At 45.2% G+C, this 26,786-nt stretch overlaps 2 protein-coding genes across 2 annotated transcripts; both read left to right on the forward strand.

Annotated features, from left to right (window-relative positions):
- Nucleotides 1-17,908: 17,908 nt before the first annotated feature.
- Nucleotides 17,909-20,375, forward strand: LOC137932531 (defective chorion protein, FC106 isoform-like). The gene is made up of 2 exons (XM_068776169.1): nucleotides 17,909-17,986; nucleotides 18,054-20,375. Exons 1-2 carry the CDS (start codon nucleotides 17,909-17,911, stop codon nucleotides 20,166-20,168), a joined length of 2,193 nt encoding a protein of 730 aa, XP_068632270.1. The 3' UTR covers nucleotides 20,169-20,375.
- Nucleotides 20,376-25,776: 5,401 nt separating this feature from the next.
- Nucleotides 25,777-26,518, forward strand: LOC137931707 (glycine-rich protein-like). The gene is made up of 2 exons (XM_068775202.1): nucleotides 25,777-25,788; nucleotides 26,076-26,518. The coding sequence occupies exons 1-2, from the start codon at nucleotides 25,777-25,779 to the stop codon at nucleotides 26,460-26,462; spliced, it is 399 nt and encodes a 132-aa protein (XP_068631303.1). The 3' UTR covers nucleotides 26,463-26,518.
- The last annotated feature ends 268 nt before the right edge of the window (nucleotides 26,519-26,786 follow it).

Raw genomic sequence — 26,786 nt, forward strand, 5'->3', positions numbered from 1 at the left:
GTACAAAATCTATATGTATCAACATGTAAGGTTTATTAGTTATTCAAAGAGTGTCTTTTTACTCTTTCAATGTGGTGTAAATATATGAAAAGTTTATTTGCCTCGTTATAGAGCCTAGCGAAGCTAGTACATATTCATATCTAGTTCTTAATTCAACTTTATAAATTGTGTACACGAGGCATTTCTTCGAGTCGAGTTTTGGTTCAAAAGTAACCTCCGTGTTTTTGCATTTGCAATTTTCGCAAATTGATAGCGTTTTCCCATCGCTACAGTCCTAGTGTATAAGAGCGAAGTGGTTTAAAGTTCATTCCATCACCTTTAATAATAGTTATATAATAATTATAGAGTTACTACTTCATTAATTGAATTAATTCATCAGCATTAAACAAATGTTACTTAAAAATATCTATTTCTATCTGCAAAATTTTAGTAAAGATTCATTTTAATTGTAATGTTTCACAGACAAACATTTCTCATCTATTTGATTTTATTTCTCTAAATATTTAACAGCTATGGATAAGTGTTATATTAAAAAAAAAACAATGTTAACTCTTTAATATCTTCTTGGTAATGTTTTCAGCAAAACCTTCCTTTTGCCTTAACGAAAATAAAAACATTGTCGAACGATTGGGCGCTTTCTCGAGTTGTGAGCTTGGAACCGATTTGTCGATTTCGTTTTATTTTCACACACAAGCTAAGGCGTTGTACTGCGCGTGCAAGGGTCATCACATATTTACTTTACCACGGACTTATGTACTATGTGTCGGAGACAGGATAAAATGACGACGTGGCTTTTTGTCATCTCCTGTGCCTGTACGTGTCATTTCTCTTTGGATTCAGCCCTCTGTGTACTGCGTCACCGCTATGGACAGTGTTGCGACGTTTCAGGAATGTCCTTCCTTTATTATTTGGGTATCATACTGGTCGTCGGCGGGCGTACCAAAAACTTTTTTTGTGTAGAGTCGTATCTAGAACATTCAAGGTAATATATGGTCGTAATTATAATGAAGTTCTCCGTGAACAAGGAGCGTGTTGAGTTTCATGATTGTCTGAGAGCGATCCCGCGTTGCGGTCGCGTACTGTACCGCGGTCGTGTAAGTACACTTGCATACAATAAAACCGTGCAGCTCGCCGCGGTGTGAACGCACTGCGCCGACCGCGGTCACATTCCATCCGCGCGGGGCTTTGTTTGCGCTTGCTAAAGAATAGGCTTTCGTTTGAGCTAGAAGCCTGCATGCGGTCGAATGCGGAAATATAGCAATTCATTCGTATTATTACCCTCTTTGGATGATTCGTATTAATTGTACGTCAAGAGAAGAACCGCCAGAATAGCCTAATTTACAGATTATTATATTACTGATATTCTTCTGCTTAGAATGCTACTAAGTTACGGTAAATACCACTCTGGTCTGGGATAATTACAAAACAAACGCAGTCGACTTTTGTTCTCTGGCCACTTTCATAAATGTCCTTAATATTATAGCTCTATAGTAAGAGATCTTTCTTCTTCTCTCTTTCCACCCGACAGACGCGCGCTGCACGACACAGGCCTCCCCCAAAGGTACCTCTCCCAAACCACGACAACCGGTCCCGCGCTGTCCGCACGCGTGCAGCGGCGGCTGGAGCGACTGCCCGCGACCAAATTTTACTGACGCTTAATTTTTTTTTACTGTTACAGGATTATACCAGTTTTCGCTCGATGAACTTTTTCAAATTTATTGCATGAAATCCCGAAGTATCGATACAAGGAAACCTATGATAATAAAACGTACACAGTTGTAAAAACTTAAAAAGAATTTCCTAGCTTTAAGATGCCTAGAGAAAGGTATAGCCAGTCTTTATGTTTATAATATAAATAAATTATCATATATATTTATTTCCATTGTAACTGTTCAAAATAACTAAAGACTTTTTGAATATCTCGTTGATGTGAATACGTTGTTATCATGCATTTATTGGAAATGCAGGTATAAATAGAAACATAAAAATATCAAACAAATGTGCAAATAAACAAAAACTAGGTCCTACGCGGCGGCGTAATTACAGGCAGCCATTAGCGTCTAGACTCCAAGGACGCCGCCCGGATTCCTTTTCATGGCTTCACTGATTAGCGAGCCTTGTTGGGAAGCACGTGAATTGGGTACCGACTAACAAATTTTAAGGACAATTTCGGTGATAATTTTGCTGGAAGTTGGAAGTAGTAAGTTGTGCTATCAGATGCAGAGAGTGTGAAACTTTGAATGCGTCTGTAATACCACGTGATACAAACACGCGGCAAGCACGTCACAAGTTATAGAAATCCACGTAAGATTGGTAATAATCTCCTTCTATTTCCTGTGTTCGTGTGTTTTAGGTAGAGTAGTGGTGGATCATGAGGAGGCGGCAAAGCGCTTTTCACAGTCTACTTCCATCTCTTCCTTGGCGGAGTACTTCACACGCGTCAATGCGTGCATGCATGCGTCAGGGGAGATTCTGAAAGGATCCTCACCTAATATTATATAATATAAAACCCCGCCGCAAGGCTCGAACATCTTTGAATCTTTGTCAAACTGCTCGATTTTTATTGTTATATACTGTCTGTGGCTTCAATGTGTCGCGGACCTCTTGGTCCTAAATATTTTTTCATATAAAACTAGTTATAGTTATACGTTGTTTTATTTCGCCCTCTGAACTTCAACATTTTGGTCCCAGGATATCCCACCGGCATAGCATATGAACGTATATTGGTACGACCCTAAAACTTTCGATCGTCGGTGACGTAATGTTATTGATGCTCTCTACCACTATCTTCTTGGTTATCAGTCGGACTTTAACGGATTTCAAGGCTGCAATCAGAAGTTCACTTATTGTTAACATGTCATACATTGAAATATTTATCCTGCTGTTGGTACATATGTCAGGCTTTTAGCGCTGTCTTCTCAGGTCAGTGTGAACTAAACAACAGAGCTTACGCTATCACCTCTATGGTGTGCACCACATAAGTCCGCGGCGCACCCCGGTCGAGGACTATACAATACAAAAAGCGCTTTGAGAGGCTTTCATATCGTATTGTCTATTTTGACCGAGGCTAAGTAGTGTTCACGAAGTGTTCTTGATAAACTATGGAACTTAAGAATACGGTGGACCAAATTTTTGTAAGACAATATACTTTCAAGCGCCACACAGCGGTAGTCAAGTAAGAAGCGGTTGAGCTGCGGCTGCAAGCACTCCTTCCGGGCGAGCGAGCGCTACTCGGCAGGTAAAACGGTGCGCGCAATCAACGACGTAACGTGTGATGACCACCGCACATAGGAAGTATGGAAAAGGCATTTGCGAAGGAAATGTACCGACCTGTGCGACCTTCCGCCTGCAGCGGCGCCGCTCTCTCGACGGAAATGTCTTTATAATCGAGCCAACTTGAGCATCGCACTTGACGGCGTGCGAGCCGCACATAGCGCGACTTTCAAACTGAGCTGGTGCTGTTGACGACAGTCGTGTGCCGGCGACGCAGCGCGGGCCGCCGCGCAGGCCGCCGCGCAGGCCGCCGCGGAACACTTCACTTGGCACTTCGGTACTTACTTCGCGCACTGCGTGCCTAGCAGCAAACTGTTATAGCCCTTTAACTTCGTGTCAAATAAAAGTGTATTACTAATCATTTTATATTTAACACATTCGCCGCTATAAAAATTAATAAGCGAGAGCTAAAATTTTTTATAGTGAATTTTGATTAAGTACATATGAATTTTGAAAATATCTGTGAATGTATATGCATGTATGTATGTAATTGTTAATATTAATATTTTTTATATACAAGTGACTGACACACAGCACGTCTGGGTGCCAAATATTCGGATCCGAGTACTGCTATAGTTTATTCACCAATACTACAGATTTGATTATATGGTTTCTTGAGTGAGTTTCTAGTAGAATTCTAGTAGCCAAACCACTATTTTGTGTGCTGAGGAATCGATATCAAGTGCAGCCACTTTGGAGACTGAGCTCATCACACGTATGTGGCGTATTAACTTCCACGGAGCCTTCCCTAAACGTAGGTTCCAATTGCTTACGTCGAAAAAGAAGGAGTACCGTCTGACTCACACAAAGCTCGCGTTGACGTTCACTTTAAAGGCTGACACGAACCTCTACTGCCTTGTAAAATTAAAGCCAATAATCATTTTCTTAAGTTGAAGATATTATCAGAGTAGACGGACAAAACAATGCTCACTCGTCACAAACGCCGGAGCTTTTTTTACTAATACAAAATGAACGAGACGTATACTCGGGTCCGAGTAGCAGGCACCGCTACTGTAGATCTGCTCCACTCGGATCCGAGCCATGGACACTTAATGCGTTAAAATTTTTTAAATACTTTAAGAAGGGACTTGGATGAGAAGCATTAACAAGTACATATAAACATAGTGATGCTCGTGTTTTGAAGACGCCAAAACATGACTACTAGAGTGAACTAGAGCAAAATAGGTAACAGATAAACATAAAGCACGACCCTTATCTGTGGAATATAGACTCTAAAAGAAAAAAAATTCTCATGCCTTCGTTGCCAACGTTCTGTGTCAAAACTTATTACAATATTTAAAGACATTATTAATGGGTCACTCCAGTTTGTTACGGACCTAATTTTAAGTACACACTTGCGCTTACATCTACTGAAGGATTCCGTATTACCTTATAGATGATGTTTTATAACAAAAACCTTTTTTTTAAAACGAAATTAATTTTAATATGATAAACAGAAACTGCGGATGTATTGAAGTGATTTGCGTGTGCTCATCTGTTACTCAAGCAGAAAAAAAAACCGCTTCAAAAGCGGATGAAAGTGAACGCGTTTGGCTTGCGTCACCGACGACACCAACGGTCCCGACGGGAGCCGGCTGCGATACCTGCAGGTACTGGTCAGATCCCATCGACAAATCACTAGTAGTCATGTTTTATATTAATTCAGTCTTATAAAAATATTAAACTGTAAATGATTACTACTTAACATTTTAAGTACAGATCGAAACAATGTGTACAAGTCTAAGGAGACGAAAAATTAAATATAAGATACAGCGTGAAACATTGAAGTATTTAATTATAAAAAGCAAAAATTTTTAATGTGAAAAAAAAACAGTCTATTGACACTAAATCAATTAAAAAATACATATTACTAGAAGAAACACGAGTCTGCTACATTAACATCTCGATACTTATCATAACGAAGGGTCTAAATTTCTAAAAAAGAATTACTGAAATTAAATGAAATGTTTGTATTGTTGGCTTGTGGTTATATTTCGGTTTTCGTGGATAGAGGTTGTTTGGATTTTTTTGTTTTTTTTTTTTTTTAAGTGAATGTAAGGTTTAAGTTTAGCTTCGAATCATCAGACTGTGACACGCAATCGCATCACAGGCCTAATTAAAAACATTTCGATTGTCAAGCTTCACTCGCGCCGGGTCGGGCAGCAGAGCGTGCAGTTCTATTCGTTACTTCACAGTTCGGTTCGCAGCATTCCTTTGTCAGAAGCAACAAGTCGCCGGCTCCTACCGGCTAGAGAGTGTTCATAAAGTGATATTGTTTAGTACACGTCAGGTCTGCAAATTGGACCCGCTCGGCGTGTGGTTTCATGTAATTACATTAATATTAATAAGTTAATTGGCTACGCGCGTACCCCCGAGCGCACGGGTCGCGTCCCGTCGTTGCCTTGTTGCGGGCGAGCCCCGCGCCGCCCCGCGCCGCCCCGCGCCGCCCCGCGCCGCCCCGCGCCGCCCCGCGCCGCCCCGCGCCGCCCCGCGCCGCCCCGCGCCCGCCCTGTGACCGAGCGTACTGACGTGAAAACGAAACTGTAAATCCAATTGCGAGTAAGTGGATTGTTTCCTCTGAGGGATTTATTCGGCAGCGCCGCCGCGCGCCGGATTGTTTCGGCTGCGATCACGCAATCTATGCTCATGAATCTGAATTTTTTAAAATTACTGACAAAAATTTAATAATCCTGACTTAGTTTATAAGGGATTCCAAGGACATTCCATGGTGAACCTTTCCTCTGTGATATAACACCTGGATACAAAGATATCCTCAACCGGCCCGCCCATTCCTCTCATAACTCACACGAACGAAGCAAATTAACTGAAGACTGGAAAATCCTTAAATTTTTCCGGTTTCACAAACCGCGTGGCATATGGTAGCTGCAGGAGGCAAACAAACGGTAGCGAGAGGACACAGATAAAGGAAGAACAGATGATCAGATCGATGGATGATTGCAGCTCTGACAATTCTGCAGCATAGAGCCGCAGTGGCAGCAAGAGTGACAGTCCGCGCGCGTGCTGCACAACCTTTCACCAAAAAAGCAAGTGTTTACGTAAAGTGCACGTGTGACTCATTCGCAATGACTTTCGGCGCACACGACGCGCCCCGCGCCCCGCACCCCGCACCCCGCGCCCCGCGTTCTGTGTGCACTCTTTGCTGATTAACACAACCCACGCGTTCGACACCCGGCTTCAGCTTATATTTCAGCTCATAGTAGGTGATTGAGAGCTGTTCGTTTACAACAAATAAGACACAGGTGACAATCAGACACGAGCTCCATTCTTTCCCCATTTACCGAGTAGGCACCGCTTAGTCTACATATATGAATCAAAGATCAAGATAAAACGCATGTTTAGGCGCGTCAAGTAGGTATTCCATAATTTAATTATTTGTGGATTTCCCAAGTCATTGTCCCATGTCCAATGCTAGACGAAGCTTTTTTGTGAGCTCGGCTCAGATTAGGACGCGTTTGTAACATTCGTATTTTTGTCTTAAAAACTTTATTACAGGAAAGTCCACTAATGACGTATATGTTTCCGAGACAACTGGCCTGCGTTACAGAACCCGGACGTCCCCTTTTTTTAGTGCAGTTACCTTGCGACCGCACGCCGCGCGGCCCGCGATCGCGATTGCTCTGGCAGGGCAGTGCGCGAGGGCGCGGCGGCGGCTACTTTTTATAAGGTGCAACTCGCACCTCATACACATCGTGACTACAATTAATTCATTTATCTATTCAAATCATTTTCCACTTTGTATGGCTTAAAGTGATTACGAATGCCAGGAGAGCTCAACTTGATACTATCTATTACACAAAGCTCTACTTTCTTGACGTTCGAACTTAAAGCTTCTAGAGTTCCAAACACGTTCTGATCTAGGAAAAATATACATGTCAAATTCAGACGGTTTCTTTTGGCAATCACTTCAACGAGTCTTTGATGTAGTAGTTAGAGCATCAAATTTACAAAGAGTAGTAGTAGTTCTTTACACACCTGCGACCGATGCAAAACAATTCTGTCCGAGGAATGTCCCCTGTGTCGCGTTTAACTCTTTTATACGCAAACTTAAATTTCTCTTTGTTCTCAAATTTTCTGTTGCTGCAAAAAAAATTTTGATTATTTGACTTGAAATATTCTGCAAATACGCTGTTAAACATTGTATAATAAATATAATAGGCTATGGAAACCATTCAGAAATACCAACACAAGATATTTTATTTAACCGCCATCTAGTGGTATACGTATAAATTATGTTCAAGCAACATTCACACTGCTTATAATGCCACTAAGTTCAATTATTAATTTACTACCTGATATTAATTTGTATAGTTATAATAAAATAAAATAAAAAACAATTACGGGACATTTTTTTAATTAGTTTAAAAAAGATGTTTAGTTTGCTTGATTACTGTTAACGGAATTTACGTGAATTGTGATGCAATTATTTCGTTAGTATTTATCATTAACTAGATTTGAAGACGATATGCGGGCCCAGCCGGACTGATGATCTGCTGTCGGTTTAGGTGAAACGCTTCCTTTTCACACGATTATTAGAAACCATTATTGGAATATTTGTTGTTCCTCCGACGAGGTTCGGCGTGCGGTACTTCCTTCCGGCACGACTGTGAAGGCTTCAAATAATAGAATTTTTCCGAAGCTCCAATATGTAAATGTTAATTGCACGAAAGCAAAAAATAAATGAATTTTAATAAAACGCCTATATTTTAGCATTATCTCCGAATCGTAATAAGTACATAGTTAAGGAATGTGTTTGTCGCTGCGACGAGTGGTCTGCACTGCCATCTATTATGTTTACACGAAATTACGATTTTTCGGTTAACAAATCACTCAGGTTCTTATAGTACAACATAGATGTCGAGCAGAAATGATTAGAAAGCGTACAGGCTGCCTGTTCTCACTACAGCTTAGCTTTAGCTATAACGAGCTGAACTGTAACTGCAATAGCTCGAACTACCTAAGAAATTGGATATAAATTTAAATGATATCGAGTTTATGACAAAATCTGGTCAAATCATGCTGAGGACTTTTGACACGCGGATAAAAAAACCTACTGAATGGTAAGTGATAGATTCGGTCTACGGATATGTTGACAAGAGTTTACAAGAACGCGGACTAGAATCCCCGCGACAGTGTCTAGGTTTTGACTCAGGCAAGGCAGACTTGTATTGTTGCATTTTGTGCTTAAACTTGTTTTTACTAATCCATTCACTTGCATCAAGTAGATACATGACAAAAGTGAATGGATATTTAGATGAATACGTCCGATGTGACATGTACAAGTATTTGACTGGTAATTGATTGCACTCGGTGCCGTGGAATGTTCTGGAAGCAAGGTTTGTAGCGAATGTTTATTCCAGGTATTAGCGGCGGCGGCAGGCGCGCTGGGGTCGCGATTGGTCGCGCCCCGCGCCCCGCACCCCGCACCCCGCGCCCCCGCACCCCGCACCTGTGCCCGCCCGCCCGGGCCTTGACCGCTTGCGCAACGTTTGATTTCATCTGGCATTATCTCGAAGCGTTAATGAAAAACCAGGTGCGCCAAATCGTCGCTAATTTTGACGTCGCAATTTAAATCAGCTGTTGTGGCCTCATGCACCTCGTACTGTGCAGCAATGTTCAATGACGTCATAACGTCAATCAGCAAACTGCATGCATCGCGGGCCATTCGCGACGCACATCGACGCATTGCAACCTCACGTCATCGCACGTTATTTTCATTCATTTATTAACACTGATCACTAACGTGTACAAGAGAAAAACGCCTGGAGAACCCAATTACCCAAGCTTTCACTATAATAACATCCTTCAACTTAAAAAGAAGCTTTGAATGTTTTAGAAGCGTTCTGATGAAACTTCCATCACCCAGTAGTTACAGAAGTTTATAAACAAGCCACATGTATTATAGCCTAAAAAACCTTGGAACTGTAGTAGAATTTTTGTACTGGATTTAGTGTGATGAGCTCCCTTACACCAATGTACTTAAAAATAACTTAACTTAAAAAGTAACTCAAATAACCAATCTTAACTTGAAGAAACTCTTTGGGATTAGACCTGTAAGCCCACGCTATCACCGAACTCCACCGGCTGAAGTGATTTGCCACAAAACACTCTGACCTCAAATTCTATACCAAAGCCTACACAACCGATTTACATTCGTAACCTACACGAACACATAAGTATACACCGTTGCCTATAAAGAAATCGATATTGCCATGGAACCAGGAACCGCACGGAGATAGGTTGTATTCTATGTTGTTTAGGTACCAAGCGACGGCGAGAGCATAGCCAATACCTTCTTCACTTGACTTGCCTTGTTAATATTTCATAAATTATAAAATTCACGGCTTGTAAAAACATAACTTTTTTAATGTTTTATTGTTTATAAACAAAATGCAGCAGTGAGCCAACGTCCTCCGTACACCTGTTCATAAAATATCCTAGTGTTTTGAACTGGCTGCAATGTGTTTAGTCATATAGCTAGGAAAAGTTGCGACGACTTGGTAAACATGCACACCGGCGATGATTCAAATATTTCCTCCTTTTATTAAATATTCCCATATTTAATAAAAGGAGGAAATATTTGAATAGGCCGTCATCACCGCGCGCACTAAACTTGCTTTTCTTAGAACAGGAACGTGCGTCAGTGTTTCCTGTTCTTAAATGTGTACTCGTAATAGAACAGTTGTGGTCGTATGGGTCGTTGCACAGCCCTCCTCAAAGTGCCACGCCAACTTTTCTGCTCCGCGACCTCTCGAACGGTTTAATTCTAGGGCAACTCTGCAAAGGTGCCCATCGCATCTTTCCATCGCAACGCCTCGTAGCGACTCTTGGATCTTGGACTGCTTATTCTACCTTAGAAAACAATACAGAATACCTTATCTTTTTTGACATAGCGTGGTCATAATAAAATTTTCAAAATTCTGCCATGAATGATTCTTCTTGAACCTTGAGAGAATGATTGCACGAACGCGGCGTCCACGATATCCGCTACCCTTTCCTTTACCAACATATTTTCAAAGGCTTATTTGCCACCTTCCGTAACAGTCTCATAGTCAATGCGCATTTCACTGGCGTTTGTTTCTAAAATTATCGTTTCCCGCAAAAAGAATAAAGCACAACAATTTTCCGTTCTTATTGTGAAATAAGAAATAGTAGCGCTTTTGAAAATTGGCACGAAGCTTTGAATAAGTTTGGACAGAAGAAGAAAGGCTTTGAGCTGTGACCTGATTTTATCATCTGATGTATCATCAGACGAGCGAAAGATGACATTGATGACGAGGCGCCGCAGTGGCTGGCTACAGGACGGCGGTAGCAATAAATTATAAGCTAAATAAGTTATTGTACTGATTGGGAACTGGTCAACACTGTTGTCGAATTCATTGATAAAAATATATTATTTGTCTTCAGTGAGTTCGGCAGCGGAGCTGCCTTGTGTTTGTGTTTAAGTGGCGCGCGTCTGTGAGCACGGCGCTACGCCAATGGCACGGGCTGCTACAAAACCGTGTGCGACTCATCCACACGACTTGATTAAATATACCGGAGCACCTCTGTACGTGATATCGGGTGCATCTCTAAACTTTATATTAATTGCTTTTGAAGTATGCTCATGAAACTAAACTATGACACGCGACAGCAAGCGGTGCAGCTCGCACGTGCGTCCTCCTCTGGTCTGGTAGCGCCAACAATCGCTGACATGGACGAAATGTAAAAGGCGAGTCTTGCCAAACCAATCTTTGATCTTAGCGATAATGTTAATAAGGAAACACATAAACAGCTATTATTAATAATCACGAGTGCAGCGAAGCACGACGGCTTGGGCAACGCGCGCTGCGACAAAACTGCGGGCGCGCCGCTCCCGCGCGACACTTGCCCGCGCAATGCCGCGCGCCGCGCCTCGCACGCGCACACTGCCGCCGCTGCCGCTGTTACCTCTGCTGCTTCTGCTGTTGCTGCCGCACACGGCCGTCGCGCAGAGCAACAACACGCTCGCCGACTCTGACTCCGCCACTTCTGTCATACTGATCGCCAGCAATGACACAATCTTCGACGCAGACAACGAGACCTTAGCCAACGGCGACCACGAGCCAGTCGTGCGCAAGAAACGTACCTTCGGCGATATAGTTTTCAGAGGTCTTGCCGACGTCCTGGGCTACAGGGTGGCCAGGAAACCGCCAGAGGTGGCGTTCCCCCCGCCACTCGCCCCCGTGCCCGGCATCGACCTGCCGCTTCAGGCCGCCGCCGCGCCGGCGCCCGCCCCTGCTCCCGCAGCGGCCACCGCGCCTTGTGGATCGCCACGGGCGGCACCCGCCCCCTGCAGGGCGCAAGCCCCGCCGCCTCCCCCGCCCAAACCCAGGCCGCCGCCGCCCTGCCCTAAGACGCGCGCCGCGCCGCGCCCGAAACCCCGGCCGCCGCCGCCGCCACCACCGCCGCCGTGCGCAGCACCGCGTGCTAACCCCACCACTGCAGCTCCATGCGCCCCACCTCCACCGGCACCGCCAGCGCCTGCCCCCAAGCAAGGAGATAATCTAGAAACTATAACTTCCAACTTGCGTCTAGACTTCAACTTTAACAGAGCTCCGGCTGGCGCTGCCGCCGCGTCCGCGCCCGCTGAACAGGCCCCAGCTGACCAGCAACAGCAACAGGAGCAGGAGCAGGAGCTGGAGCAGGAGCCGGTTGCGCCCGTGGCCATCCAGCCGCGTGCCGCCCGCCTGCCACCGGCGCGCGCGCGCGAGCCCCGTGTCTTCGTGGATGCCTTCGTGGTCCGTGGCGGCGTGGCGCGTAAGGTAGCTGCAGTCGACGCGCGCCACCTTGACGCTCAGAGGACGCCGCTGGAGGACGACTACCTCGTTTATGATGATGAGGAGACTCAGCAAATCCTCGAAGACGATTACGAGGATGTCCAGGAGTCACGAGACAGAGCAAAGGCCGTTCGCGACTTCGGCGATGCTGTGGATAAATTTTGGCAGCCCAAGCGACTACCCAAGAAGAAACTGGCGGCGAACGACTACCGGAACGTACACTTTGGAGATCGTGGACTGGCTGATGAGTTGCGTAGGCGCAGCGACGGAGAAACGCATCAGAGTTTGAAACGTGAACGGCAGCAACCGCGCAGAGTTCCGTTGCCACTGCCCGAAGCTGAGCCGGAGGATGACGCCGAGCTGACCACGACCACCGAAGACCCGAAGCGGCCGTTAAAGCCACGGGTACTTCCTCCGACCGAGCACAACCCGGGGCAGATCGACACCGTTACGGTTCGCGTGCCGCCAATCTATAAGGAAAGGCGACCGAAGAAATTAAATCGCGAGAGACCCGAAAGTTCGAAGCGCCGCGAGAGACCGGAGCCCGAGCGTCGCCGAAGACCGGAGCATTCAGAACGCGAGCAAACGGACAGCGAAGACGAGCGCGATCTGCGCGATGCCTCCGCGGAGTCCGACGACGACGCCGACGCGGACGGCGAGAATAGCGCTTGGGTGGAGCGCACGGAACGCCCAGCCAAGCGCAGGCGCCGACGCAAACAGAGCCGGGACAAGCGCTCCGTCGAGCAGGACTCCTTGAGCGCCGGGGACTACGACTACTATGGAAACAAACTGCCCATATCGGACGAAGAGAAGTTTTTTAGAGGACTAACCGTACCTCCCCCGACAAAGTACGCCGAGCTGGCGCGCTTGGAAGAAGCTTCCGACGACGATCACTTTCTAGATGATCACGAGCGCATCAGGGAGGACCCAGAAACAGCCGGGGAGGACGAGCGTGTGAATGATGATGGCCGCGCCGACGACTCCGGCAGGGCCGACGACACGGGCCGAGCTGACGACAGCGGGCGCTCCTCGGGAGAGGACGAGAGGACCGGAGGGGCGGGGCGCGCGGACGAGCGCGAGCGCACGGACCGGCTGTCGCCGAACGCGCGTGTGCACGAGACCGCCTCCCGCAACCAGTACGTGCGCGCGCGCGGCCTGCGCGTGGAGGCGCCGCGTGCGTGATGCTGCCGCGCTGCTGCGCCGCCATACCACTTATTTATTGCAAGCCTCGCACGGTCGCGGGTCTTTCCTACTTTTATAGCATAGCTGTAAGTTTCTAAATAAAGCGTTTCGTAAAATGTTTGGTTTCATTGCCGGCGCGGGCGGCGCGTGAAATCCGATTTCCTCGTCGCGCCGACGACAACCTCTGTCGCCCAACTGGGTGAAGGTCCGCGCGACCAAAGCGAAAACAGATTCGGAGTCTGCAACCCGCGGTGCTGCTTTGAACTAGAAACTGTTTTTTTGGTGCCCACGCTAAAAACATTTTGGTTCAAGCGAGTAACGTTTTTGTTTCGGGTGCGTATTTAATACAAGCTATTTGACGCAAGATTATTTTACAATAATTGTACAATTTGTTAAAGAGTTAAATACGACAAAGATTGACCCCAATCGTGACAGAACAAATGATCTAGCAACGTAGTCTTGCAAAACTTTCTTTTTGTACAATAACATTCAGTAACTTAATTATGTGTTGCCAGTGAAAGGTCGAACCAAAACTCTAACATTGCTTAAATTAATAGTCCGATCGGTATAATTTTCCCCTGTTAAGAAGTTATTAATTTTTGAATAGAACGTAACAGATGTAATGGGGAGAGATGTACAATGATCGAGCACGTGCGGGCAGAGCTAAGTGACTTGAATAAGGCAACCGCGACCTCGTCAGGGCGCTCACCCTCGACGCGCCACAGCGGAGTACATGGGTCGCGCCGTGTCCGCGGTGCTGGCACCGCTCTCTGCAGTCCATTGGGATTACGAGTTGTTTTGTCCGGGCCGTTGCATCAGTGCTATTGCGTTCCGTCGCAGCAGCCGCGAGAGCGCGGGGCAGCGATTGCAGCGCCTTCTTGAGAAACGCGCCGCGCTCACTACCTTGTCGCTACTCACTCCTGTCGAGGAGATGTAGAGCTCTTAACTTCTTACAGAGAAGTCTCTACTTACTCTACGTCTCTTAGCAGTGCAATTATGCGAGTCTAATGGGGATACGATGATGAGCCGGATTCCGCAGTCACCCGATACCCGCCTTGATAATGAACGTGGCCGTGCAATTTGCCATGTAATTATTCATTGCACAGCTGTCGCCACCGCGTACGATGTGAAATCACGTGGCGACGTAATGAATCATTACCTTTTCTTTTTCACCTTCGCAACGGATTCAAATCAAACTTTTGGAATCGTTTATTTGCCTAAACCGTCGCTACGTAACGACGTGTTGAAACCGCGGCACGAAATATTGTTACTTGGAATACAAATGCGCTCGTGATCGGGAAATAGTTCTGCAAACAAAACAATTTATTTTATTGCATATTTAGGAGAGCGGGGAATGAACCAGTGACGTGACCAGTGCGGGTGTGAGGCGCTGGCCGCCGTGCCACTGAAGGCACGTGGCAATCGTTGCTTAAGATTAGCTGTCTCGACTAGATATACCCGCGGGCGCGCTGCCAATCTTTTATTGCCCTTTGCCGGCACGCAGCCTAGTTACTAGTTACCCGGCACGACTCCGTTACCGACCGCGGCGAAGCACACGGGCGGCGACTATGCGGCTACTATGCGCCGCCACGATTGGCCACTTCAACAATTATATAGATAATCATTATTTTAATAATTTTGCATTTCTTTAGGCTTTATTAATAATAGGTAATAATCACTTCAAATCAAAGCGGTTAAAATAAAATATGAGTAAAGAATATTTCACATGTATTGCTATTTTAGCCAATATCACTCCAAATTGTAGTTTTTCAAATATTTTCAATCTAAATTTGTGTGGCCACCTGGGCACAGCAGTATTGAGTCCGGTGCCGTATAGCCTGCTCCTGTCCGAAACAATCTTCGGTGGAGGTTTTAGTCGGCCGTCTTGGGTAATTTGTGACGTCACTAAATGTAATTAAATAATTACACAATATGAATCACTCTTTGTACAAAAAGGTTCGGGGAAGCTTGTAATATTTCCGCTATAGATCCCAGTGTGAGAGAAACTTGTCATACTTAGCCAACACGTACTGGACACCTCATAGGAACATGTCGTTGACTGTTATGCCGCAAGATCTCATTTTTTTGAAAAGCTGGAGCTTTATACGAATAGATCTGAAACTTGCAGACGGTAGGTGTTGTTCAGTATCAAATACACGCTGCGTATGTTTTTCGTTGTTGTTGGTTGTTGCTTGTCGCAGTGCACCGTACGCAAAGTGATTGGTTAAAGTTGTAAGAGCTTTAAGGAGAGGAATGTGCGGTCCATTTGTCAACAAAAAGATTAAAATCGCTTGAAATAAGTTATGAAAATTTATTTTTCCTGTTGGAATGTGACAGGCCGTGAACTTCTGGCAAAGAAAGTCTGCAGGGACAGACAGTTAACGATAATTAATTTCAATAAGCAGTGATTGTAATTTCGAAAACTTTGTTCTTTACTTGTATTAGCATTGCGTCATTTGCTATTTCTGAATCCGTTGATTTCTAGATAGGAAGTTGCCGTACCAGCCCATAGACGCCCACTGCAAGGAATTGGTCTCCGTCAAAGATATCTATGGGGGGATATACCATAATCGCTATGTTTAGCAGGCGAGTTGATGATCGCAGTGTATTATTATGGTACGCAGAGGACGCTGCTACTTATCTTCTGGAAACTTATTTGTAAGCGCTCACAATGCTATATAACGAATGCACAAAATGTGAATTACATAAGATTGTATCGCGGGAATCGAGCCCGCGACCTGCAATTGCAAGTATCATTTCTCTACCGCCGGGCTACCAATGCTTGGGATAGGGTGTACCATACATTAATTGGCTGTATATTCATATATTTCTGCTTCTTTTGGACTAATACACGGTCATTGACGGCATAGCCTCTCTCCCTCTCTGAGACCACCACGATGACCGTCCCGCTTTGCTCGCACCCAGCGACTGTACGACTATCCGTTCACCCCTTTGTAAATTTTTACGACTGCATCCAATCCCACAGTGTTCTTAAAAATATTGTACAAAAAGTTATAGCTGTAAAGATGACGTCAGTGTTGACAGCCGTCATTCGATTGACATTATAGTAGGTGTGCATGCTGAAGGCCGGATGGCGGTCTATTTTTAACGTCTAAAATTTTTGATGTTTGATTAATATTACAGTAGCATTCAGTTAGTGCGACGCGACCGCGCGCTCTCGGCACCGCCCCGTGCTGAATGCACACATACACAAAAACAGAACACAACAACTATACTTTTTAGCTTAGCTAGCTAATGTTTATGTGACATGCTCCCTTTAAAAAATTATGTTTGTATTCATTACAAGCGTGTTTTTTGTTTACGTTAATTAGTCAAATAATTATAATTGTATTGTGTGTGTGCAGTAAAAATATTATTATTTCTATCCTAATAAAAAGGTCTCCGTCCTGCTAAACCGCGCCCTCTAGAGGCCAGGAGCGCGCACTCCCAGAGGGAGCTCGTCGAGAGTGAGAGCTAAGGAAAGTGAACTCTATTCGGTAGCGACGGACGCGTGCCGCGGCGCGCCGGGCCGCACTCTACGGAATTTGAAAAATTTAATACAAAATAAATACATTTAAAAAAACTTTTAAGTTAAACGGTTTTTTGATACCCATATATTGGTGGTTGTGGAAAAATATGTAATCCGCCATTTTGTATCGGCGGCCATCTTAGATTTATCATGTTATTGATTTTATTATATTGTATTGTCATCTAAATTAAATGTGTGTACCAAATTTCAGAACAATCTGACAACGGGAAGGTGCTTAAATTTCAATTTCTAATTTTGACCCAAATAAATTTCATACGGGTCGAACTAAATAAAACCGTTTAATAATACAACATTTTCACAAGGTAAGTGTATTGTTTAAATTGACACCAATCTTTTAAAATAGGAAAAACTGTTGACTGTCAATGCAAGATGTCAAAATGCCAATAATTATGCAAAATGAAAATGTCAATGTGAGTGCCCAAATTAGCCGCGCCCCGGGAACGGCGAATAAAACCAAAGCGATCCGATCAAGATCTAATTGAGCAGTCGTTTAATTTATAATAAATAATGCATGTGCAGACAAAGGTCAATGAACTTAATATCTAGGCGGTGATGACGCTCGAAGCAAATATAAAGTCATGTACTTTGCACAAAGCTGTTAATAATCGATATATATATATTTATATATATATATATAAGTATATAATTAGTAAGTTAAGTATATATTAATTGTTAATACTTTTTTACATTCGCATTTTTCACTAAATACAAAAGAGACATTTATTTGTTTTATTTTAAAGCAATGTTTTTATACGCAACGCAGTCCGTCCCTGGCCTGGCCGCTACAATTTTCTCTCGATTACGTTTCCTAATCGATTGGTATGCATCGTTACATGTGTGTTACGGGAATGACGGCAGCGCCTTCCATGTCCAGACGACACAAAGAAGCTATGGACGGAGTTTGAATTCTGTGCCGTGGACTTAAGATTTATTTTTAAATGGCAGCTAAGCTTCCGAAGTATTTTGATAGACGCATTGGATTCGTTTAGGCACAGTCGAAAGCCGCGGAAGAGAAGAAGGCCCGAGCGGGCGGGTGAAACTCGCACGCGGGCCGCATGCCAATGCGCCTCTTTTTTAAGTTATAAGTATGGGCGCCGGGCGCGCCGCCCCTGAGTGTGCTGAGCGTCGCGCCGACCGGCGGCCGATCGACATGAACTTCACTGCAGTAAGTATGGCACGGACGAGGCTCGGCGTGCGCTGCACCCGCATGCTCACTGCGCCGCTTCTTTCAGATTGCGTTGTTGCTGTGCGCGTGCGCGTGGGCGGTAGCCGCAGACGCCGTGCACCTGAAGGCGGCCAAGGCGCGGCTGCTGGGCGGTCTGCTCGCCAAGGCCAAGCACCACAAGCGCGGCGTGCTGTCCTCCCTGCCCCCATACAAACTCGGGCACGATATCCCGATCGTGTCGCACTCTGTGCTGAAGCCGCTGGTGGTGACATACCCGCCCGCTGCCGCCGTGGCAACGGTCAAGGTGCCGCTGACCAACCCGCTAGTGCCGCGCTACCCCGTGCCGGTGGGGCACAGGGTGCCCGTACCGCATCCTCACTACGGCCTCAAGTTCCCGCATGTGACTAAGTCAGTGGTGCTTTCTAAGCCCGACCATCATTTTCACCATCACCATCATCACGTGTCGCCTCGGCCGGTGGTACCGCTAATCCCGGCTGCACCGGTGCCCGTGCCCGCTCCCGCGCCGGTGCCGGTGCCCGCTCCCGCGCCAGTGCCATTGCCGCTGCCGGCGCCAGTCCCCGCAGCCCCGTTCGTGCCGGTTGCACAGCCTACTGCGGCTGTCGCGCACCCAGCGCCACTGCCATCGGTGCTAATCCAGTCCGGGCATAACGTTCCCGCCTCGCCGTTACCCGTGGCCGCCCCTCCAATTCACGTACTCCCTCCGAATCATCTGCATCTAAAACCTTTGTTCCCCGCCCCGGTGCCCGTACAACCGGCTCACGCCCTGCACGCGCCGCTTTTCCAATACGCACAGCAGTTTCCATACGTACTACGTCACGGCGGCGCGGTACAGACGTCTGTATTTGCCACCTACCCGAGATATCCTTTTCTCAATTACCAATCTCCGCTGATACCTCTGGCTCCAACTCCCAGCGTTCAAGGTCTCGGCCAAGCTGTATTAAATAGACCTCAAGTTTTATTGCAAAGACCACAAGTCCTCTTGGAGAGGCCCCAATTCCCACAGTTCCACTTAGTGCCGCAAGCTGGTGTGCAAGGCAGTGTGGTTGAACAGGCCCCGGCAGGCGTCTCAGTGGAGCCGACGCCCACGATACTGCAGGCCCCCCAGGCCGCGGCGCTACCCGCACCGTCCCTGCACATCCAACCAGCGGCGTACGCCCCACCCGCGGTGCACCTGCAGCCCGCTCAACCGTCAGCCCCAGTAGACCACGAAGGCTGGTCTCCAGTTATTCCACAAGCGCATGATTTTGCCGCAGCTCCCAACTCGGAAACTCAGTTTTCTTCGAATCCTCATCATCACTTCACACAGGAACAGGGTACTCAAATTTACGAACAACATACCGGAGATGGACAGTACAACGACTTGCACCATCAACTGCAGCATCACATACAGAAGCAGATCGAGCAAGCGCAGTACGAGCAGCACGTGAACACGCAGCACCAGCTACACCACCAGTATGCCGCATCGCACCAGCCGGGGCAAGAATATGGAGTCCCCGGACAAGAAATTCAGCAGCAGGCACACGAATACGCATACCACGGCCATGAATATGCACCACATGATCAGCACTACATACCGAACGATCAGCAGTACGTTCAAAACGGGCACAACTTTGGTCAGGAACAGTATGTGCCCCAGGATCAGCAATACGCGCAGCCCGGTCAGCAATTCGGACAGCACGATACACAATTTCCTCAGCACGAACAACATTTTGGACAAAATGATCAGCAATTTTCCCAACAAGATCAACAGTTCGCGCAGCATGACCAACAATTTAGTCAGCACGACCAACCGTTTGCACAGCATGATCAACAATTTGCGCAGCACGACCAACAATTCGCGCAACACGACCATCAATATGGGTTGCACGACCAACAATTTGCCCAGCACGACCAACAATTTGCCCAGCACGACCAACAATTTGCCCAGCATGACCAACAATTTGCTCAGCACGACCAGCAATTTGGCCAGCACGACCAGTCGTTTCTTCAACAAGGTCAGGAATACGACGTAGCTCAGCAACCAGCACAAGAGTACGGCTTGCCTCAGCAAGGACCAGAAGGACGAAAGGACGACGGCCAGGAGTCAGAACAGCAGTTCCACAACCACATCCCGCTGGGCTTGCAACCTCCCATAAACGAGCCACTGGACCACTTCCGGTAGTTACGCCTATGGCGGCATAGACGGTAACCCGTGTTAGTGTAGTGTTAGTGCGTCGCGGAGCAATGCGTGGAATGTGTGGAAATTGCGCAAACAACCTGAGCGCGCGCAGTGCGTCCCGCGTCGTGCGCGCTGCGTCCATGCATGCGCCGTGTCAGCGTGCACGCGCGGCACGGACGCTCATCGAAGCTTCCGTCGAATGTAAATATTGCCTAATAGTACTAACTTATTGAACAAGTTTTTAATTAACATAGTTTAAGGACTAATTATTTATTTATATTGCAATAAATAACTGAACGAGTTTTAATTTTTCATTATCTAGCCATTAATAAGAAAAGTGATTTTTAATTGTAATTGGAAATATTTTCATTGCACTACATTATTGCTTATTTAAATTGAAGCAAATGTACAGAGCGCGCCGTCTCTGTCTTGGCTCATTTTTATAAACGGGTGTTAGTTGAAACACGGACTGTGTTAGACATTTAGATGTATTAATGAATTAATTGTTCAGCTCAGGCTCGTTCGTTCACTTGCGCATCGACGTCCTGTTATCGAGTCGTTACACAACTATTTACCTTTTCCAGGTGAAGGTGAAGATGCATATTTTTGTATAACATTATACATTTATTGTGATTACAGATAAAAAGAATCTTCTTTCCTTAGTTTTACATTAAATAGGTATTCAAGTAGTTGGTTTTCAAATTTATATCCTGGCCGTCAGACAATGGACTAATTCTAAATTACGTTACTTTACTAAACAATTTTGGTCATTGAAGTGACGACGATAAACATTTTTGGTTGAAAAGAAATATGAAACTCCATTGGTTAAAAATAAAGTTGTGTGCAGACGCTGTGCCAAACCTTATCTCACTTCCGAGCTAGTGCAGGCGAAGTTATACATTTGGAGATTATAAAATAGCGCCTGTCACTTTAAACACAGCAAAAGTTTAGACGTGCAACAGGATCGCTACAGCTGGAATATTTTTAATAGTTTTGCCTAAGCGTTCTACGAAGTCAAGCATAATGGACTCGTATACAGGCTATACGAGGCCGGCATACCAGACCTCATACTGGATAGAAGCGTTGCTGGAGTTTCTCCCAATATCCACAGTCAGGTCCAAATGTAAAAAAATTCAAAGAAAACAGAATCCAAGTACGGTCAAGGTGGTGTATTTACAGAGGCTATATACAAATCATGGTTTTGGCACGAACACTCGCGCAGCTACTATCTCACTGATAACGTCCGAATTCAAATCGGCGTTTAAATTCGAAATTTAACGCCCACGAAGTGTTTAACTCGTAAAAAGTATTGAGGCCGTAGTGGTCAGTAATACGGAGCGTTCTCGTGTGCTCGTTACAAAGCTTGACTTTAAAATCAAGTCGAGCTTCAACTATTCCGGGCGCACTTAAATCAGAGCGCTAACGGCGTTGAGGCCTCTGCACCTGGTCACTTCCCGTCACCGCCCAAGCGGCTTTTAAAATTGGCCTCTGTATTCGTCAAAAAATTTCTCGGAGGGGTTCTATAGTCTAGTTATTCTGATTCCGAGGCCAAGGTAGGGAGAACGACGGAGGGAGTGAGCATTCTCCCTTACTCATTCCTCACATCATACATCCCTTGATTATTGTAAAACGTGACGCAGATCACGATAAATAGATATAGGACTCGACCGTAAATATAAAGACTCGCAGGAAATAAACAAAATTGTGATAAATATCACGTAAAAAGCTATACAGGCAAAATAATGATTTTAAACTTTAATTGTAAAACTAGAAATGAAGCATGTTATGTAGAAACGAGTCATAAAAATCTGTGATGTGTAATGTGTTATTGTGACCAGAGCACGTAGATGAGAGAAGAAAGGCGGCATATGGGAGAAGATTGAAAAGGAGGAATCATAGAACATGTGAAGGACAATAGGAAGGCGTAAAAGATATTGTGAAAGCAGAAAGGAGTTGTAAATGAAAATTAAAAAACCTGAAAAACTCATTTACCTGAAAGTTTATTTCCCTGCTCCATACACGACGGAGGGGATGAGAGGTCCCTAAAAAGGGGGCCAAAAAAAAACAAGAAATCCTAGTTACTGCCACTAAACTACTCTCTGCTTTCTTGGTATATTTTGTTTCATTTTAAAACGATACCAAATCAAACTTACTGCTACAACGTAATGACTCTTGTCATCCCGCATTTATTGGAGCGACTTACTTCTTACCAACAGTCTATAATTTCCAGTTTATGGCATAAAAAAGGAGATAAAGTGTTCTTCGTATGCGAGTGGTGTGCTTGGCAGCTGCCACTAGCGACATGGCTCGCGAACGAAAAAATCAAGCAAACGGCGGTGCCCCGGGCCTCGGGATTCGAGTCCAGTGCATACGCACACAGTGCAAGGTACTTTAATTATTTTTGGTGTTGAGTAATTAGGGAAAGTGAATACAGCCTCATTACCTAACGCAGGTGATAATGGTTTTTACCCCATCGCGTTAGGATTCGAAACGAGTTTCGGCAAGGTTTCTTTAAGGTAATTAGCGGGCTGCAACCGGTCGCGGGACGCGTGCAATACTGGAAATGTCCTTTTGCTAAAGTCCGGAAAATAATTCAAACGCGCCATTTGAATACGATTTAGGCGCGCACCTGCATGCACGCGCAAACCCAAAAGCAGTGCGCGGAGGACGAATCGGGTGAACGACCGGCCCATGTCCAGCGTCGTCGGGTTTTAGTCTGTGTCGGCCCACCTGTACTCGTTCTTGACTGGCATCACTCTTGCAACCAAGAACGAGTAAAGTCGTGAAGGCACTTCTCCCAAGTAAAATAACAAAGAGCACTGCACAAGGAAGCAAATATAACAAAGAATTATAAACATTGAAGATAGTCGCGACGACCGGCTGGCAGATCGAATCACTTCCTGCCAGCCTGTAGTCGAGGAATCCATGAAGGTCTGATTAAAAGTAGGACTGTAAAAAAGGCAGCGGCTGAGCGTTTCGATAAGAGAAAAAAAATACATGTTCAAAACACCAAGTGACATTAGTTGTAGTACATAGAGCAGAACTGATGACCACTGGGCCTTGAGGTTCTGGAGTGAGACCATGACGAGCACAAAGTAACACTTCCTCTAACACGTTGAACATACGATCTTGCTAAAGTCATTCGATAGCTCTGGATCCAGGCCGCTTTCAAGAGGTCTTGTTGTGGGTAGTAGAGTGGTGCTTGGAAACGCCGCACATAACTCAGCTGCATCAGACAACTGAAGCAGAAAGTATTTAACTATATAAAATAAGTATTTGATTTGAGCAAAGAATATATATAAGATAAATGGACGACAGTAAATAGCGTTGCACCTAAAAACTGAAACAAAGAATTAGTAAGATGAAAAATTGTACATACAACAAAAAAACTACACTGCAAAACTCGTTTGTCCCATGGATTAAAGTCTGTACCATTGCGGTAGAGGAAAATGTACATCATGAAATGAAATGTACATGACGAAATGAAATGTACATCATGAAATGAAGTGTACATGACGAAATGAAATGTACATTATGAAATAAAATGTACATCATAAAATGAAATGTACATCATGAAATCAAATGTACATCTTGAAATAAAATGTACATCATGAAATAAAATGTACATCATGAAATAAAATGTACATCATGAAATGAAATGTACATCATGAAATAAAATGTACATGTGGAAAAAAATGTACATCATGAAATGAAATGTATATCATGAAATAAAGTGTACATGACGAAATGAAATGTACATTATGAAATGAAATGTATATCATGAAATAAAGTGTAGATGACGAAATGAAATGTACATCATGAAATAAAATGTACATCATGAAATGAAATGTACATCATGAAATAAAATGTACATCTTGAAATAAAATGTACATCATGAAATGAAATGTATATCATGAAATAAAGTGTACATGACGAAATGAAATGTACATTATGAAATGAAATGTATATCATGAAATAAAGTGTACATGACGAAATGAAATGTACATCATGAAATAAAATGTACATCATGAAATGAAATGTATATCATGAAATAAAGTGTACATGACGAAATGAAATGTACATCATGAAATAAAATGTACATCATGAAATGAAATGTACATCATGAAATAAAATGTACATCTTGAAATAAAATGTACATCATGAAATGAAATGTATATCATGAAATAAAGTGTACATGACGAAATGAAATGTACATTATGAAATGAAATGTACATCATGAAATTTTCATTCATTTGAAATCTTTGTGCGAGTTGCCCCCGCTACAGTGAGCACTTAAACGGGTTCAATTTGAGTTTGATGAATTACAAGAACATCCTGACAAGTGCATCAATGAGTCGTCGCATTCGTCGTAACACCCGCTCCATCTAAAAGACTCCGCCGCACTGCCACAGCTCTGAGATGCAAGGTTTCGGTATCAAAAGAAAGCGCTGGTGACCTGGAGGCCACAACCGGAGCCTTTTATCTACACGATGTTCAGCACGCTGCGCTCCGTCAACTGCGAAGCGGTGCAGCGTGACGACGAGAGCAGGAAGCTGCGGATCGCATGTCTGACTTTTACCGTACGCGTCGCATCACCAACGCCCGCAGTCCCCGTCTCGCAGAGAAATCTCGGACACAATTGGTGAGAAATATTATTAGAATTAAATTGTTCGAGAAAACTTTTAACGCTCACGGATAAAATTATTATCTGATAAGAGTAAGCAGGTGCTTTGACACAATTTGTGAAAAATTCGTCGTGGACCGTTTAATGCGAGTATTGCTGCCGTGCGACGGCTGCCGAGCCGTTCTTTATGAAGTAACTTCGCTAATGTCGGTGACGACGCGTTATATTCATTTTTTCACTTATAATTATTAAGTAACATAACTATGAAATCCTTGTAAATCGTTACATATTTTAATGTGTCTATATTTACTGTGCCGTGTGTTAACTGTTGGTTTAATAAACAAAATAAATAAATTTGGATCGTCGCCGGGTTCAAATCAGTAGGACATTCCCGCATAAATTTAATTGTTTTTCATATTTTATTTCGGCCTCTTTAATCTCGTGTACGTTGAATATGTCATTTTTTTAAAATTGTCTTTATTATTGGCGTTACCTATCTGAAAACTGGTGCCTGTGTAGTATTGCCGGAAGCCCTCGACGAAACACTACGGTACTGAGCGACATACGTTTTTGGTGACCCAGGTGGCTTTTTTTGCACTCAGAAGAAACCTCAGCTTTAGTATTTAAATTCGACGGCACCGTCATCAGCCTCACCTCGTGAATACAACTTTTATCCGGATTTTGATTAATGTATATTATTTCGGAAAGTCGAGAACGCAAATCGATCTGAGAACGACGTCCGAAAGGGTCCCTTACCACCTGCATTTACCGGATTTGAAGGCACCGTGCGAAACTTTGAGTGAATATGTAAGGCGAGCGGGCGTGAGTCATGGGCCGGCGACACTATCGAGTCTAACATATCCGCCCTAAGTACCTTAAATCTAGCCGCCGCACTCCGGGGCCCGCGCCCGCCGCCTATATAAGCCGCGAGCGAGCTCAGCCGGCATCCAGTGTTCACCGAGCATCCCCCGCGACCACCCACGCAATATGAAGGCTATCGTAAGTTCTAACTTCACATATGTACTATCAATTAATAACTTTACAGTTACGAAAAAGTGGATAAGGGTCGCTGAGAGGGTTTGGAGCCCCGCGCCGTAACGACAACGATCCTGTTCATCCTTATTAAATCTTTAGCTCCATCGATTTTATTCGTCTGTAGTTTAAGACACACATCGCATTAATGTTGTCAAAGATAAGAATCCGTACCGAGTGAGCACACGCTGACGGCAGTGCAGCCGCTGCGAGGTACGGTTTCTTGTCGGCTGAAGGGCGCGCGCTGTCGGCAGGTGTGTGCACTGCTGCTGTTGGGCGTGGCGTACGGCGCTGAGGAGAAGAAGAACGAGAAGCGTGGCCTGCTCGGCCTGGGCTACGGGCTGGCCTCCGCGCCGATCGTCAGCCACGGCGTCGGCTTGGACTATGGAATCGGGCTTGGCGGCCACGGCTTGGCGCTGAGCGGCCACGACATCGGCCTGGGCTACAGCAGCCTGGGCTACGGCGGCCACGGCATCGGCCTGAGCTACGGCGGGCTGGGCTACGGGCACAGCGTCGTGGCGGCGGCGCCCGTCATCAGCCATAGCGTGTACAGCGCGCCCGTGTTGGACCATGGGCTGTACGGCGGCAAGCTGAGCTACGGCGCGCCACTGCTGGGCCTCGGCCACGGCTACCTGCATTGAATCCCGTGATCGGTACATACTAGTTTCTACGCATCAGCTCCCGCGCTCGCCTCACCCTCTCCTTCACCCCGTATGTCCCCAAGGCGACCGCGCGGGTCCCCCGTGCCAAATTACTGTGTACGCTGATTTAATTCGTTGTAAGTTCAATAAACTGATACAAATACAAACTTTTATCTTATTACTATCATTACCTAACGTCAATCAGCACCTCTGTATTGGATTAGCAACAACGTTGTTCACAGGCGTAGACCGCAAGTGCGCCTGCTCGGTGTAGTCCCGTGGTCACTTCAGGGTGTGAAGGTTTTTAATCAATTATTCATGTGT

The sequence above is a fragment of the Battus philenor genome, unplaced genomic scaffold (assembly GCF_028537555.1).
Source record: "Battus philenor isolate CCGP_79_NKW_IND1 unplaced genomic scaffold, ilBatPhil1.0.hap1 SCAF_11, whole genome shotgun sequence".
Lineage (NCBI taxonomy): Eukaryota > Metazoa > Arthropoda > Insecta > Lepidoptera > Papilionidae > Battus > Battus philenor.

Excerpts from the sequence above, each read along its gene's own strand:
- LOC137932531 (XM_068776169.1), top strand. The coding sequence starts at position 17,909 with ATGGGCGCCGGGCGCGCCGCCCCTGAGTGTGCTGAGCGTCGCGCCGAC. Across the intron at positions 17,987-18,053 it reads TCGACATGAACTTCACTGCA|ATTGCGTTGTTGCTGTGCGC; the intron begins GTAAGTATGGCA and ends CGCTTCTTTCAG.